General features: G+C 34.6%; 3 protein-coding genes across 4 annotated transcripts in view; 1 reads left to right on the top strand and 2 right to left on the bottom strand.

Annotated features, from left to right (window-relative positions):
- Positions 1-1,514, bottom strand: part of si:ch211-57i17.5 (usherin) — a 5,080-nt gene extending 3,566 nt beyond the window's left edge. The window contains exon 1 of the mRNA XM_059513438.1: positions 1,179-1,514. The gene's annotated coding sequence lies outside the window, so the exon portion shown is untranslated. The remainder of the gene's footprint in view (positions 1-1,178) is intronic.
- Positions 1-7,227, top strand: part of fez2b (fasciculation and elongation protein zeta 2b) — an 18,670-nt gene extending 11,443 nt beyond the window's left edge. For both annotated transcript variants that reach the window (XM_059512145.1, XM_059512146.1), the window contains one exon: positions 7,164-7,227. The gene's annotated coding sequence lies outside the window, so the exon portion shown is untranslated. The remainder of the gene's footprint in view (positions 1-7,163) is intronic.
- Positions 6,148-18,915, bottom strand: LOC132106452 (estrogen-related receptor gamma-like). The gene is made up of 7 exons (XM_059512144.1): positions 18,643-18,915; positions 16,203-16,582; positions 15,187-15,303; positions 14,265-14,369; positions 11,909-12,091; positions 7,851-8,120; positions 6,148-6,882 (listed from the first exon to the last, which is right to left on the bottom strand). Exons 1-7 carry the CDS (start codon positions 18,699-18,701, stop codon positions 6,638-6,640), a joined length of 1,359 nt encoding a protein of 452 aa, XP_059368127.1. The 5' UTR covers positions 18,702-18,915; the 3' UTR covers positions 6,148-6,637.

Here is an 18,915-nt window from a genome sequence, read left to right as displayed (position 1 = left end):
GGTAGTATTGTTACTCTTGTACTGTGGGCTTTGTGTACTCTACTAACCATATGCAAGAGGGTCTTTCTTTTCCAGCTAACTGCAGGTGTGTTGCTCTCATGTTTGACTGTGAATCAGACATGTGAGAGGTTTCCTTCATGATAACTGCATCCATTTGCATTAAATGTGTTATTTCAGAAGTGATTGAACTGTTTTGTATTGTTGTGTAGGAGATGTGTTATGTATGCATATTTTCAATAAAGCATTCAGGGTTTTGAAAAATAATGAAGCATTTCATCTGGCCTGCTTGGGTTAAACTGGGAACAAATTCCTTACATTTGTGATGAAAATTATCTCCCTAAAGAAAGTACTTCAAAAAGTGGAATCATGAAATCATAATAGATGCAGATGGTACTGTAAAATTACCATCATGTACAATGATTTTTACTGGAATCTAGACTACAAGGAATATTGCTTTTATAATATCATTAAGAAAGGAATATATATATGTTAGTCTTATAATGCAAGTGGATTGGAATCACGGCTAAAACATACAATAAAACTTAAAAAAAAAACACAAACAAATCCAAATTAAACCTTGTGGCTTCCCAGGAGGACTTGAACACACTAAATCACACAAGTGATTAAAAGTTTATGCAGTGCTTTATTCAGAGCTGATAAGAGACTCTCTAGTTTCACTAAGGATCCATCCTGATCTTTCATAGCAGTAATCACACAGACAGAGATCTCCTTAATGAGATCTCTCTTCCAGATGAGGATGTTAGACTGTTGTTCATAATCATGCTTATTAGCATTTTTATGAAACCAATTGTTATCAAATAAATAAAATGATAACTGTGAATTTTTATTAGTTTTAAACTCAGAATTGTGAGACATAAAATCTGAATTCTGAGAAATAAGACAGAAAGTAGCAATTATTTTTATTTTTTCTTTCCTAGCAGAAACCAGGTTGGATCTGATGGACTGACGTCTTCATCTCTTTATTTTAGTCCAAATGACACACAGCACATGTGCAAAATGTTTTATTCATTGATGCAAACAGATACACACATAAATCATTTGATAAAGCTGCACACATCTCATCTGTGTCCAAACCCAGAGGTCAAATGAACAGCATGTCATAAAACACAATTTATGATAAGAGTAACGTCACAGAGAGAGACAGGAGTTTTACTCACTGGTGCCTGTGTCCGTGGTTCCTCTCATAGGGGCTCAGGGACCCCAGAAGTGTGTGTTCCTTTAAACATCAACTGTGAAATAATGGTCATTGCTGACCTTAAACATTTTACAGCTGCGTGTTCAGAAAACACTTCTTCACTGAAGCTGTTTGGTCTGTGCAGTTGCTTCAAGGTGTGTGTGTGTGTGTGTGTGTGTGTGTTAGGTGTCTCTGCAGCTGTAATTGTACTCCAGAGCTCTGGTAACAGAAGGTGACAGAGAGATCAGTTACCGCAGTGAAACAGTGTCATTAGGATATGACCCAGTGAACACAAACTCTTTTCTTACCTGCTATACACTTTCTGTCTCATTCACACTTTTCTTCCTCAGATGGGATTTCTAAACACTAAAGAAACAGTTTTACCCTGTAACCTTACGTTTCGAGATATTATATATATATATATATTTTTTTTTTAAGCTGACATCTTTTCATTTCACCACATTCATCACCTGTAGAATTTTCTTTGTAATTGTAAATTAACTGAAGTTATGTAAGCATAAAATATGAAAATGAAGCATAAGCTTAGAGCAACTATTACACAAGACATTTGAGACATGGTTTGAACAGGTGACAGTTTACCACATCTGACAATATTTATATATATATATATATATATATATACATACACACACACACACACACACACACACATTTTAAGACAAAGTAAAAAGAAACATTGCAAATCAGAAACATTGAAGTGTTTGACAATAAAACGGCAACTTGTTAGACTTATGCTAAACAGGGTTATTGATAGGGTTAGGAATATTGGTTGCTAAAACCATTTAAAAAAATAATTATTTGAAATAAATAATAACAAATAAAATATAATAAAATACAAAAAAGCTAATTTTAGCTAATTGCCAAGGCCAGTTTTTTTGTTTTGTTTAAAGTACTAAAATACCAAGCCTATAAATAAACTAAAACTTAATAAAAACAAACAATACACAAAATGAACAAATAAAATAAAAAAGTAAAAAACAAAAGTTTCTAAAACTTCAGCCAAAATTAAAAAATGAAAAATATAAAAATTATTTGTCATTTATATATATATGCGAATCCATTAATTCACGGCTCAGCGTTCATGTTTCACTCGAGCGCGTTTGAGACACCGAGGCTTTATTAGTGAATTAATGCACTCCGGGATAAAATCATCTGCAGATGTAATTAATCACAGACTGACTCACTTAAAGCCTGACAGAAACAGAAAGCAGCACTATGATGAGCTCCCCTCTTCTGTTTGCGAAATCAGCCAGCAGTGTTCGGCTTTAAGAATCGCGGTTTTCGATTTATGACTAAAAAAATACGTGCATAAATGATTTTAAACACTGCACTATTACATGAAAATAAGACCCAGTTTAGTGTAGCTCGCTGAATATTTGGCCTAAAAATTATACACCGACTTCATTATCCTGAGTGTATATATATATATATATATATATATATATATATATATATATATATATATATATATATATATATATATATATATACAGGCTATGACACACACACATATGAAGTCCATGTGTAATTTTTAGGCCAAAACTTTAGCAAGCGACCATAAACTATAGGTCTTAATTTCATATAATAAGCCTACTTTATGTATGTAGATATCCGCTGAATTATATATATATATATATATATATATATATATATATAGTAAAACCAGAAATTATTCAGATACCATATTCTAGTTTTCATATTTTTTAAACTAGTGGGTGCAGGACACTACAGTTAATGTAAGTGAGGATAGCAAAATAAAGTAAACTGTGACATACCCAAAACTTCTTCTGTGCACTACCAGTAAAATTGATAAATTTGGGACCAAAAATTATTCAGACACTTTGACCTGACCATGTTTTGCTTAAGTGTTTTTCTTTAATTGCTAATGTGACCTTTTGACACCACAGACTGAACCAAACGAAGCATTGCTTGGTAACTGGTTGACCTAAATTGGTATGATCTGTGTACTAAAATTTAACAGCTGACAGCTTTTCAACCAAATTCATGTTATCTGACATAATCAAGATGAATTTTTTCTGATACAGTTTAACTGTCTGACACAGTTACTGTCATATTTTATTACCATTTTCTAAACTATAGTGAATAAACTGATAATGTGAAAAATGTTGTAAGTTTATATATATGTGTGTGTGTAGGCCTGTATAAACTTAAAAAAAAACTAAAATTTTATGCAATTCATGCAAAATACTACTTTACTTACCGGTATATGTATAAATGTATGTATATATATATATATATATATATATATATATATATATATATATATATATATATATATATATATATATATATATATATATATATATATATATATATATATATATATATATATATATATATGCAATTATAATAGACTGAGATGGACACTTGTAAAATAATCTTGGCTAAAGTTTATATATATATATATATATATATATATATATATATATATATAAACTTTAGCCAAGATTATTTTACAAGTGTCCATCTCAGTCTATTATAATTGCATTGTAAGTGTCATATTAGTGTAAACACTTTATATAATGTCATATTTTATATTATCAGCCATGCTTAAAATGCAACACTTAGTTTTACATTTAACAAGGGTGCCTTTTTGTCCAAACAGGGTCCCAGGCCTGAAAAAGGTTAAAAGCAGTGAGTTTTGAAACAGACATGCACCACTCAAAGTCTTCAGAAAATATCCTAACTACAAAAAGATAGCGATAGTTTCAGAAATTCAGAGCAGGATCGGTCCTGCAAGCCACACACACACACACACACACACACACACATTCTGTTCTTCCAGCAGGGTTCTTCCAGTGTAAGCAACTTTCATCCGAGCCTCATTAATGACTCATGTGGCGTCTCTCAGTGAGGAGACACTAATGTGATGATCGTTTGTGACGGCCTGTGAAATGATGCAGGTGGAGGATCTGACAGCCTGCTAATTTATCTGCATCGATTAGCTTGATTATTCATAGATGTAAAGCTACAACAGCCATTACATTGATCTCTCTTTCTCAGAGAAAATAAAATCTTCAGAAATACACTGAGAGAGGAACTTGAGATGGATCTACAGACCAGTTAACAACCCAGAATACCCTGGTAACCACCTAAAATACTCTATTAACACCATGGCGCATATCCAAAACACACCGGACCCATGATATCTAACAGAGTAATTGTTTATTTTAATTAATTTTACGGTACATGAATATTTACTCATCTCTGTGTTTGAAGTCAAATATATGCTTGTGTATGTTTATTTATATTTTGTCATGCAGTACTTGATTTCAGAAGAAAACAATCAGACTTCCATAATCTTCAAAATAAATAATTGGACATTTTGTGTTTGAACACAAATGAACGTGATGCGGCTCATAAGCTGAATAATCAGTTTGATTTCTGTGAATTTAACCCTGTTTGTTTGCTTTCCAAACAGAAGTGTTTTAATTCCTGCTGGAAAAACATCTCAAGTCTTTAAATCATAGATGAAAAACACACACGTCAGAATAAAAGTGAAGTCCGCCGTTTAATGCATTATTGTTGAACATTTTTATCATGTTTTACATTTATTAAAAAAAAGTTATTGCATATAATCAAACAGATACTGAGGAGACAAAATTGAGTGTCATACAACATCCACAAACCTACACAAGCAGAAACGGTGAAAACACACACAGAACGGTAGATAACAGGCAGAATTCCTCACAGAGACTGAAGGAAGAATGTGAGTATCACACACAGAAGAGATCAGCCTGCTCTGTTATTCATATTTACAGACACATTTCTCTGTCTCTCACATACTTGTATCTACTGTTTCCTCTGTTACCGTAAACATATTAAATGTATTATCTGAACATAGAAAAGCATGACTATGGAAGCCTGTTTCCGCCACAGGATAAAAAAAAAATAAGAAAGGTCATTTTATTCCCCCGAGAACTGTGCGAATAAAACAACTGCAAGATAAAAAGACGCAGTTCTGTTAATTAAAGTCAGAATTATGTGATATTTATAATGTTTATACTTTATCTCTCAGAATCATGAGAAATAAACTCGCATTGTCAAGTTATAGAGTCCAGTTTTGATAAAAGTCACTACTTTTGCAAGTTTCTACTTTGCAGTTCATACCTTTCCATATGCAACTGCGAGTTAATGTCATGCGATTCTAAAAAACAAAAAAGTCAGAACTGCAGGGAAAAATTAGAATTGTAAGATAAAATGTTAATCGGTAAAATCAAATGTAGCAAAAACCTTCCAGTTTGGTGAGCTAGGGTCATGTGGTAAAACATGGCAATTATGGAATAAATAAAAGCTGCAAAAAGCTTTAGTTGTGCAGATCTAAATAAGCATCTGGAGACCAAAAAAAAAAAATCCTTCACTGGTATGTTATCTATTATGCTAATCAGGTCACTTTTTTTTATAAAGGTGCTTTGGTATGCCTCTGATGTTTCTACACTTAATTGCTGTTGATCTATACGTTATATTTGTGTCTAGACTGCACCTCTGAGCCCTTTTAACTTAAATTCTGTAGTAGATCTTAAGACTTTTTTCTTCATATCTGTGTGAGGGGAGCAATTACTGACTATTATTTGGCAAGGCTGACACTCTCTACTGTGATAAAACTTATGAAACCTAATCTTATGAAAACTGATTAAAAAAATTAAGATAAAAAAGTCTTGAATAACTTAGATAAATAAAATGCAAACACTGAACACCTTCGAGCTTGAGATTTAGTTTCTCCAATAATTTAACAATATTTATTCACTTCCAGCACTCACTCATAAATGTTTGGGCTTGGTGTGATTTGTTTAAAAATAAAAAAGTATTTTATGCTCACCAAGGCTGCATTTATTTGATCAAAAATACTGAAAAATCTGTAATATTGTAAAAGATTATTATAATTTAAAATAACTGTTTTGTATCTGAATTTTCAGCATCACTATTTCAGTGTCACGTGATCCTTGAGAAATCATTCTAATATGCTGATCTGCAGCTCAAGAAACATTTATGATTATGTTGAAAACAGATGTTCTGATGATATTTTTGTGGAAACCATAACACATTTTGGATACTTTGATGAATAGAAAGTTCAAAAGAACGGAAATATAAATCTTTTGCAGCGTGTCTTTACTGACACTTTTGATCAATTTAATGCATCCTTGCTGAATAAAATGACTAATTTCCTAAAAAAAAAACTTTTGAACAGTACGGTATATTGGATACTTCATTTTTTGGTTATCTATCATCCTCAACTATATAAAACAAACTGTATTTGTCTGAGAATATGCTGTATTATTGTTAGGTGTCATGACAATGACAAGCGGCTGTTGTTTTCCCTGGATTCGTGAATAATCCTTCATCCAATCGTGTGCAGGAGTGGTGTGTCACCTCTATTTGACGGTCCAATCAGGTAAAGGATCAGACATTTGCCTCCAGAAGTTCCAGGAAGAGTTTGTGCATGGGGACGCGTCCGTCCTGCCTGATGCTGCAGAAGTGCCGCACGGCTTTGGCAGAGGTCTGGCGGAGGAGCGGAAGGGTCATGATGAGTTTCCCCGTCCGTCGAGGATCTTCCCCATGATGGACACACTCATAATCCAGAAGAGCTTCATGGAGGGAGTCCTGCAGACCCTGAACGGCCTCCACGTCTTCTATATGCATTGAGTCTGAGAGCGGGAATCAAAACATCAGCTCATTCAGGTCCCTGGATTCTGAACCCTACTCACTGTAAATACTGCATGTGTTAAAGTTGCTATTAGCCATTTTTTGCACTGACATACATTTAAAAGAATAGTTCACCCAATAATGAAAATTTGCTCAACCTCATGCAATCCAAGATGAGGATGAGTTTGTTTCTTTGTGGGAAAAGATTTGTTGAAATGTAGCATTACTTCAGTTGCTGATACTCTGCAGTGAATGGGTGCCGTCAGAATGAGAGTCCAAACAGCTGATAAAAACATCACAATAATCCACACCACTCCAGTCCATCAGTGAACATCTTCTGAAGTGAAAAGCTGCATGTTTGTAATAAACAAATTCATCATTAAGATGTTTTTAATGTCAAACTTCAATATTAAGCAATATTATGAATAGAGGACTCATATTTTTACCTTAACTCTGGATTTGTTTTTTAGGAACATGCAGCTTTTCACTTTAAGTGAAGTGAGTGATGTGATGTGTGGCCAAGTGTGGTGAACACACACATGGAACAGTGGGCAGCCATAAGACATAAATACATAAACATAAGACAGAAATGTCTTAGAAGTGCACTGATAACTGATAACATAACTGATGGACTGGAGTGTTGTGGATTACTTGTGGGTTATTGTGATGTTTTTATCAGCTGTTTGGACTCTCATTCTGACGGCACCCATTCACTGCAGAGAATCCATTGGCAAACAAATTGTGGAATGCTAAATTACTCCAAATCTGTTCCCACGAAGAAAAAAACTCATTTATATCTTGGATGGCCTGAAGGTGAGTAGATTTTCAGAAACTTTTATTTTTAAGTGAACTATCCCTTTATTTTATTTATCTATTTATTTATTCACTTTTCAACACCATGCCAGCATCAAGGCTTTTTTGAACCATTCCTTTAAATAGTCCATGCAGAAATGTTCTGTGCAATCTTTACCTGAGTTGGCGAGAGCGATGGCTTTCAGAGTGACAAACTCTTCTCTCTCCAGCCTCATGGACCTGTACCTGCGCACCAGCTGTAATATGGCCTTGTGGAGCTCCAGCAGACCTGCTGATTTGGCCTGTTCAGCATCCATGATGTAATCCTCTGCAAACACCAGTTTGTCCTCGCAGGGCAGCGAGCGGAAAGCCACACGCAGGATGAGGATCTCCATCCACGCGCTCTGCAGGAGACTCATCTGATCGGACAGACAGAGGCTGGAGAAACCTACAGAAGAGATGGAGTGACTGATCAGATAACTGTATCTTTAAAAAACAACTAACTAAATAAACTTATGATCCATGCAATTGGCTAAAGAAATAATAGAAGTATAAATGTTAAAAATAAACAACATGGATAAATAACTACTACACAAATAAACCAAACACCTATATAAGTAAATAATCAGATAAATAGTTTGACAAATAACCAAATACCTAAATTTGTAAATAAACAATTAAATAAGTACATGATCAGTTAAACGACTAAAAATAAATAGTTAAATAAATAACCTATCACCTAAATATTGAATTTTCAAAACAACTAATAAGATAAACAAACCAATATAAATAACCAATCACATAACTATCTAAACAAACAACTAATTTCCTAAACAAACTAATCATGACCTAAATAAGTAAATAATCAGATGACTAAACCAACTTTTCAGCTAAGTACTTAACTATAAAAGTAATAGTAAACATCTAAATAAGTAAATCAGATAAATAGCTAAATAAATAACCAATCACATAAATATAAAGAAACAAAGAATGTCATTAACCAATAGGATAAACAAACTAAATAAATAACCAATCACATAAATATCTAAACAAACTGATTTAGATATTGGCAGGAATGAGTAATTAAAACCATTTTAAGATTATTTTAGTCAAAATGGCTGAAAAAGCATAAATACAACCACTAGTAATATGATTTCTTGGCTTATCACTTTTGACCAATAGGTATTGCTGATACCAAATTGATGTGGCATGATCAGTTTGAGGTGACAATGGTACATATTTAGTTTGATGTAAACATGTCAAAGCTTTGCAGAGATACAGCCCTCAGATGCAGTTTGGCATCTGTTGTGCTAAACGACGTGCTAAACGAGAACCGTTTCGTATAGCCACATTAAAAATCCAAAACTATTTGCCAGCATGGTCTGAAGATGATCCGAGTCAAATTTATTGCAAATCGGACTGATGGTCTAGGAGAAGTCTGAAAAAGTATGTTTCCAACATGAAACAATATGGTGGACAGGAAGTTCAGTCAATTATGGCAAAAAGTTGAATCAATATTCTCTGCATTATCCAAGGAATTTATCAACATCAGGCCCATTACAATAAGCTAATGTAAGCAAACGCATTTTTATAAATTTCATTACAACTTTTGACCAAAAGGAACTCAAACTTTTTGTACCATCAGGGCATGGTGTCAAAGATGCTTACTGAGCTTCGTAAAGATATGTCAATGCGTTCGTAAATTATAGCATTTTATGACAAAATTCAAAATGGCTGATGCCCAAAATATCATTCGCCCAAGATCATTCAACTTTGCATGATGAATCGAATCTAAAGAGAGTTTTGTCATTTTTGGCCCAACCATTCAGAAGTTAGAAGCAAAAACATGAATTTTTCATATCTCCTGACCACTAGGTGACACAGTGCTGAAACTCTGCAGGTAGTGTCAGGTCATGCTTGTTATAACACACACCAAGTTTGGTCTCAATATGACTAATCGTTGCGGAGATATAGCCTCTTTTTTTTTTCTTTTTTTTTACGTGCTTTTCGTGGAATTCTTTCGCATGTTAATTAAGAATGGTTTGACAAATCAACTTGAATTTCATAACTTCTTGCTAGCATGGTCTGAAGATAATCTGGTTCAATTTTCAAATTTAGTTAAGTAAATACTAAATTATTGAATTAATTACTTAACTATATAAAAAAAAAATCAACCAAATATCTAAATAAAGACAACTAATAAGCACAACAAACTGCCTCTGAGATGTTGAAGCAGATGAATGAAAATGACCTTTAAATGTGACAGATAAAACCCACCTAATTTTAGAGCTAATTTGACACTGAACTCTGACCTCTGTTAGGAAGGAAAGCTTCTCTGTGTGTGTGACAGAGGTTTTTGTGGTTCAGAGACGGACAAATCTCTCTCATTCACGTTCTCTCACACTTAATTAAAAAGCCAGTGATTAGTTTGGTGTGGCGAGGGTGTAGAGCAGCTTTGATTAGATTTTTCACTGATGTTTATCAGCAGCCGTAATGACTCGTATCTCTCGCTGGCTCTCCTCCTGAGTGACGTTCATTAGCTGATTGGATCTCTGCGCTGATCGATCGCGGGCTAAATGAAGCAGCGCCGCTGTTCACGCTGAGCTCCGGAGACACAGCCGTATCGACGTCTGTGGAACGTGTTAATGGAATCAAAGGGCCCTTGTGACACTCAAACAACACAAATACAACAACCCCAGAGTCATTTGAATCAGCAATGTCCTCTTGTATTGTACGTCCTGCTTCAGACATACAATAGACAATGCTGCTGTCACACACTGTTGGCATGAACACACACAACTGCACACACGTTGGTTTACGTTTTGTGGGGACTTTTTAAAACCATAATTCTTTTTATATTGTACAAACTGTGTTTTCTAACCCTAACCCTAAACACAAGCCTCTCTAAAAACTTTTATCTTTTACCTTTTTTCAAAAACACTATTTAGTATGATTTAAAAGGTAAAAAATTTCAAGTTTTACTATCATTGTAGGGACATATGGTCCTCACAACGTAGGGTTTATCTGGATGACACGCACTCACGCACTCACACACACACACACACACACACACACACACACACACACACACACACACACACACACACACACACAAGCATTTATTATATTCTGGGTACAAAACAGTTTGCAGAAGTGAACTAAACCAAAAAAAAAAAAAGGTTTACATTTTTTTTAAATCAAGTGTTGCTTGTTTGTTTAGTTAACATTAATCTAAAATAGAAATATAAGTAGTAAAAATATATAAATATATTACATTAAATATATATACATATTATTTTAATATGTAATAATATATAATATAAAATGTGTATATGTGTAAAAAAAAAAAAAAAAAAAAAAAAAAAAAAAAAAAAAATACATGAATGGTTGTTAGACCAAAAATTTTCTAAAATGAAAAGTTTTTTTATTATTATGTGTGTACATTTTTGTTGTACAATTTATTTCCCAATCAATATGATCAATATGATCAACCTTTTATAAACATGAAGTTTATAAACATTATCTGTGCAGCTAAATAATTTAATGAAATTGAAATATTCACTTACATTCTCTCAAATGCGATAATTTGTGTTTATTTATCAAATACTGTAATCCAGTGCACAAAACTATGGCATATAACCAGTCACATGTTATGGAGAATCACACACACCTGGTTTTGTGGTTTGTTTTGTAAGCATTACTACAGAGGTCAGTATCAACACAAAAACAGGTGCTGGCCAGTTCTGAGTGTGTGTGTGTGTGTGTGTGTGTGTGTGTGTGTGTGTGTGTGTGTGTGTGTGTGTGTGTGTGTGTGTGTGTGTGTGGATACTGAGATACATTTGTAAAAATTAGCTAAATCTGTCGAAACCTATGAGGACGAGGACTGAGGACATCCTTTAAAAATTACTAATAAATAAAGCAAACATTAGAGTAAGTATGTAGTAAATACTTTAGATTTAATTGATTTAAAGAATCAATGAAACTCCACAGCGAGACACTTGTGTGTGTTTAGAGCTGATAAAAGAACCAATGTCTTATGTACAGGAAGACATTTCATAATCACATTCCTCTAAAACATCTAATTCATCTGACATTCCAGTGTCACAGATTCTTTGTCTGTGTTGTTAGGTTACACAGAAACGCATCCGAACCAACAGCACTTTATCTCTGTGTATCCAAAACAAATAGCAGATATTACGTGTGTGTGTAATTAACTTCTCTTTGGTCTGGTAGTACCTGGTATGTGTTTGGCCCAGCTGATGTTGAGCACCAGCTCTCTGTCGGCGAGGTCACACAGGGTCGTTAGGGCTTTGATGTCACTGTCAGGGAGGGCGGGGTCAGGCATGGCACACAGCTTCTCTGGCTCCGCCCCCAACAACAGGGTCACCACCTTATTCTCCCCCTGAGTGCTGCAGGATGCTAACAGAAAGAAACACAGAATATTAATAACACATATAGGGCGACCATACATCCCTTTTCCCAGACATGTCCTGGATGGATTTCTAAATTGCCTAAAATGTTCAGGTTCTGACATGCTTGCCATAGTCCTCATACATTATATACACAAATTTGCATTACTTTGCTTGTTCTCTGTAGATCCTACCTTCTCAAACACCACGATTGGTTGATTATGTACAATGCCTGCATGCTATTGGTCAAACAAATTTTCATTCACTACCTTCAGCAAGTATTAATAGAGTGCATTAAAGGGATAGTTCACCCAAAAATGAAAATTATTTCATTAATGACTCACCCTCATGTCGTTCCAAATCTGTAAGACCTCCGTTTATCTTCAGAACACAGTTTAAGATATTTTAGATTTAGTCCGATAGCTCTCAGTCCCTCCATTGAAACTGTGTGTACGGCATACTGTACATGTCCAGAAAGGTAAGAAAAACATCATCAAAGTAGTCCATGTGACATCAGAGGGTCAGTTAGAATTTTTTTAAGCATAGGAAATACATTTTGCTCCAAAAATAGCAAAAACTACGACTTTATTCAGCATTGTCTTCTCTTCCGTGTCTGTTGTGAGAGAGTTCAAAACAAAGCAGTTTGTGATATCCGGTTCGAGAACGAATCACTCGATGTAACCGGATCTTCTTGAACCAGTTCACCAAATCAAACTGAATCGTTTTAAACGGTTCGCGTCTCCAATACGCATTAATCCACAAATGACTTAAGCTGTTAACTTTTTTAATGTGGCTGACACTCCCTCTGAGTTCAAACAAACCAATATCCTGGAGTAATGCATTTACTCAAACAGTACACTGACTGAACTGCTGTGAAGAGAGAACTGAAGATGAACACCAAGCCGAGCCAGATAATAAACAAAAGATTGACTCGATTCAGTTCGATTTGGTGAACTGGTTCAAAAAGATCCACAAACTGCTTTGTTTTGAACTCTCTCTCACAACAGACATGGAAGAGAAGACAATGATGGTCGTAGTTTTTGCTATTTTTGGACCAAAATGTATTTTTGATGCTTCAACAAATTCTAACTGACCCTCTGATGTCACATGGACTACTTTGATGATGTTTTTCTTACCTTTCTGGACATGGACAGTATACCGTACACACAGTTTCAATGGAGGGACAGAAAGCTCTCGGACTAAATCTAAAATATCTTAAACTGTGTTCCGAAGATGAACGGAGGTCTCACGGGTTTGGAACAACATGAGGGTGAGTTATTAATGGAATAATTTTCATTTTTGGGTGAACTATCCCTTTAATGTCTGCCCACTTTTTTTTTTTTTAGTACCGCTGGTTCTGGAAAAAAACATTTCCTTTCATTTTTCCCTTTGGGATGTAAAAAAAAGTGCTATAGGCAATTAACCAAGCCAACCAGCTAGAAGGAGAATCACAATATTACAATACTTTTATTTGAAGCAAAAAAAGACAAAGGTACATGACTGTCTACTTATCGCCATTAATAATAGGAAAGAACTACAATCCCATGAGCCATTGCAAATTACATTATAAAAATATAAGTATACACACATCATTTTTTTACATACTTATATTTTAAAGAGCATGAGGAAACTGACTTGATTACATTATTACTGGTGCTTAATTGAATTGGGCGGAGCTCAGCACTTTTTTGAGGCGGTTTGTTCTCAAACTGCGATGATTGGTGGAATTTTCTTTACAGCATCATGGGTAAAGTAGTTTCTTTGTTTGTTTTTACCAGGAATTCCACCGTTAAACACAATTATTTAAAACATGTTGAAATAATGCAAACTGATGGCTTCAATAAAAGAAATACACCATCAATAAATAACCTTGTAGCACATAGTAGGTCTATATTTAAAGGTTGATAAGTAGTACTGTCAAATGATTAATCGCGAATAATTGCATCCAAAAAAATTTTTTTTTTACATAATATATGTGCGTGTACTGTGTACATTTGCACACAAATACAATATAGATTTAGAAAATATTTAGATGTATTTATATAAAACATGACTTTTTTTCTGAAATATATACATGCATGTGAGTGCATGAAAAAAGGAAAGCATAGGCAAAACCGGGACATGTTCTGGCCACCTATAGTAAGACGCAGATGTATATGGCTGAGGTGCAGTGTCATTCTTACGTTGTTTTCTGTGAGGTTGCTGTACACTGAAGAAGACACTGGAGTCAGAGTCGATTCTCCTCTTATATTTCTGCCGTCCCCCTCGCAGCCGGTCCAAACGCACACCTGAGTCACACACACATATAGTTTCTAGGATGAGAAAAACAACTTGCTCATTATGTCCAAAAAAAAAAGAGAGAGCTTGACTGAAATAAACAGCTGCATGAAACAGGACATTTTATACATTTTTGGCAGCACCTTTAAAAAAAGCAGGTGCACTGAAATAAAATCAGGCCAGCAATAATGTGACTCCACACCTGCAATAATATAACACTCTTTGCCTATTTGCTGACTGCGTATAATTATTATTTTTGACGGTTGTGTTTGTGAAAGCACATGATATATGTGTGCTTAATCTCAGACACTTCCACAGCAAAACATCAAGAAAACCTGCATTGAGTGTTATACATGTTATTTTACAGTCCTGTTCCCCATGTACATACTATGTACTCATTATAGTAATTACAATAACTCTGTAATAACTAGGTACTAACCCTGAGCCTACCCCTAAACCTAACCCTACCCCATGTAGTTACCTTGTATTACCAGAACTTTCTTAGATAAATACACTGTAAGTACACTATAAGTACATGTAAGTACATGTACTGTAAAATAAAGTGCAACCATGTTATTTATTGCACTGCATGTAGGAAATCTCACCAAACTTGTCAAGAACATGGCAAAAAAAAAAATAAAATAAAAGTAAAGAGGATTTTATGACAATTAGGCACATTAACACCCACAATTCTCAGAAAAAAAATATTATTCTAAAATTATACAATTTGAACATATGAAAAACGTTCTAAAAATAAAAAAAAAATCCAGTAAATCAGGCTTCATTTTCTTGTGAGATTCATTAACACACACACATGCACGCTCTCACCTTCTCGCAACATCCCCACAGACAGACACTTAGTGAAGCGGCAGGCCTGACAGGACTTCCTCCTTCTTTTAGTGATCTCACAGTCTCTGCTGACTGAGCAACTGTACTCGATGTTTCCTGACAGAGACAATCAGACCATCATCAGCATCCAAATATTCATCTAGCAAAAACTGTGTACCAAATGCACACGGACACACTTTCCCCTGTGCAACTAACTAGACAATATGTATTTATTTAATAACAAAATATAGTAAAATCACAATACATTTTTAAATGTAATTTATTCCTGTGATGCACAGCTGTATTTCCAGCATCATTCCTCCAGTCTTCAGAGTAACATGGTCTTCGGAAATCATTCTAATGTGCTGATTTACTGCTCAAGAAACATTTCTGATTAGTATCAGTGCTGAAAATAGTTGTGATGCTTCATATTTTTGTGGAAACCATGATGCACTTTTCATTTATGATGCATTTATTTGAAACAGAATCATTTATTTGAGAAACTGAATGACCCTAAACATATAAACACATGAACCACCTCCTATATTTGTCTAAATGTGTAGTATATAAACAAAGCAGCACATCACACTGGATACTGAGCAATGTGTTCACATCTTCAAGATGAACATGAACCAAAAGAAAGTTTCACTTCCTATGCAATAAATATTATATTTAATACAGACCAGGGTTCTCATCTTTCACTAAAACTAAAGCCATAAAAAAAACATTTATCATTTATTGAAATGAAACAAAAGAACTCAAACTAACTTTATATATCATTTTATTTCAGCGTGATGCCAAGGCAGCATTGTTTTAGTTTAGTATAAGTTGAGGTACTAAAATAAAAACACCAAAATGGCACTAATAAAAATGACAAAAACACACAGTAGCCTACATTTTCTAAAGCTTTAACCAAAAATAAAAAATGTATTAACCAAATCAATAACAGTATATCAATGCTACTCAATAACACTGAAGGATGGACACACAAACACACAACTGATTAGTGTCCTGACCTTGAATAGTGCGTTTGAAGAATGCTTTGCAGGCCTCGCAGGAAGCCACTCCATAGTGAAAACCAGACGCAACGTCTCCACACACCAGACACAGGCGTTTGGGGCCCGAGGTCAGCCCGTATCCTCTCTTCTCCTGTGTTTCCTCCAGCTGCCTGCAAGGGGCGCCGGGGGGCCTAAGATCCGCCTCAGCCGCAGGGTATGAAGTGGGAGAGTCCAGACCTGTTGGCTTGCCTTTAGCTACTGAACTGTAGCTGCTCCCGGCGTCCGACGACGCTCCGGGACTGTGCTGCATCAGACTGTCCGTCAGGGAGGAAGGGCTCGATGGCTCCGTCTTGATGTAGGCAGGACAGTGTCCATCGATCGACATCATGTCCAGAAAGCTTTAGAAATCAAGAGAATAATGAGAGTTAAGAAAGGAGACAAATGCAAGTCTGCTTTATCTTTACAATACATTTGATTATTATCAACCACACTGTAAAAGAAAGGTAAAATGCTGCAGTAAAAACATGTTAACTCTAAGCAAACTAAATAAAAAAATACTTTAATTCAAATCTCTAGCTATATAAATAGTATAAAGAAATATATGATTTTACTGCACAATATAATTTATACTTAAACTCCATGTGAAAGAAAATACATATATTTCATAGTGAATTATTGTCATTTTATTTCAGATTTTACAGCAAATTACCTTTTTTTTAACAAAATATTTTCCATAGTTTGCGCAAAAAAATTGAGATATTTAAAATTTTAAAGACTATTTATTTTTTTACTTTTTATCAAAGAATTAAAAAATGGATTGGCTGTTTTAAGCAGCACAGCTGTTTTCAACACAAATCAGCATATTTTTAGAAACGCGATTTCTGAAGGATCATGTGACACTGAAGAGTAACGATGCTGAAAATTCAGCTTGGCATCACAGCCAAGCTTAAAAAACTTACCAACCCCAAACTCTTGTTTAATGTTTAAACATTAAAATTAATAGCTGTAAAAGGCTCACGTGTATCACCCTGATGGTGTTTTGACCTTGTGCTAGTCACGCTGTGCATGTTCTACAAGTTGTTTATGTTTATAATGTTTGTATTTTTATTAGCCATGGTTCACGAAAAGACAATTTAGATGAACCCACAAACCACTTGTACTGAATTTCCTAGGATTTGTTTCACATGCAGTGCATGAATCCCTGAAATGAACTCCAACAGCAAATTAGTGTTTTTTCTTTTTATCAGCACAACTAAATTTCCCACTATGTCAGAAGTAATGTTTACAGCACACACAGCACCTGAACACACCTGTTTTATCACTCCATCACACACACACACACACACACACACACAGGCCAGTAACGTGATCCTAAAGCCCATCAGGTTTTTTTTTTTTTACCTGTGACTCCATCACACATCTCAAATCCTATTGCTGTAAGACGGTTGGTGAACGCTGCCAGAACGTGTGCTTATTAAAGTGCTCTGTCTCCATTCTTACGTAAATATACAGTAGGATTATAGTCGTGGTTTTTCCATAATTTCTCAACTCTTTCAAAGTGTGGGGTAGATCAGTACAGTAATCATTTACTCCATTCAAAATGAAGATTGATCAATACCTGATGGTACAATACACGCTCTTCTAATCAACATATTGATTTTTGGGTCCTTTAAAGCATGATGGTTTCTAAAAAAAACGTGAGGATCATCATCTGGTGCTTTAAAGAACCCAGAAACCAACAGGTTAAATAATAAAAAGTCTTTGAGGAACATGTTCTCTTGTATAGTTTTAGTTCTAATTGGAAACTTTCATCTTCGTGATCTTAGTCGGATGATTGCAAGTGGAATGTGCATCTAAAATATTTATTATTAATATATTAACAAGTTGCTTATTAATGGAACAACATGTTTAATCCATCTAGTATTTTATCTTTTATAGTCAAATTATAAGATAAATCTTGAACTGAATATGTATCTGGGGATTTACATTTCTTCTTAAAATGTGTCTATTATGACACATGACTATGACTATGTACATCTTTCATGATCACATGTCTGGTTTCACTCTCTATCATATTCCAACATGCATATCGTTATAAATCAATAGGATAAATCAAATACATGTCATGTAGATAAGTTACTCATGTAAGTCACATGTCCCCTAAATAAAATGTATAGTTTGCACTGAAATAATTGCTACTACATAATATCAATTAATATGAGATCTTATTTTAATCAGTCCTAGAACATTATAGCCATTATAGCATATCCTAGCATGTGTGTGTGTGTATGTATATATATAAAGGGGAAACTTTAGGCTAATTACAATATTTTATATATAATTAGCTAAGTTCCAGCAAAGCAAAAGGAGTACAACACGATAGTACATATAAAAGCGTAAATGATGGCCAAATTAAGTTAATAAATTCAGTAATAATAATAATAAAAAATTTACTTACTTGTTCTGTTCAGAAGGAAAGAAAAAAGATTCCGGGTGAAAAAACTGCACTAGGTCCATTAGACAGCTAATAATGAAAACATAACCTGAGAAAAATACTAAATGTCTCTCTTCTTTTCGCCTGTGATGTGTTACTGTAATAACGCTCGTCTGTTTCTCCTCACTGCGTTTCTGCGACTGCAGCGAACGCAAACGCTAAAAACCCTGGGCAGTGCTGCTTATGAATATTGAATGCACGTCTAGCTTTGTTCCCGCCTCAATGCCAATCGACCAA

This window comes from Carassius carassius, chromosome 27 (assembly GCF_963082965.1).
Source record: "Carassius carassius chromosome 27, fCarCar2.1, whole genome shotgun sequence".
Taxonomy (NCBI): Eukaryota; Metazoa; Chordata; class Actinopteri; order Cypriniformes; family Cyprinidae; genus Carassius; species Carassius carassius.
This window is presented reverse-complemented; position numbering and strand designations above follow the sequence as displayed.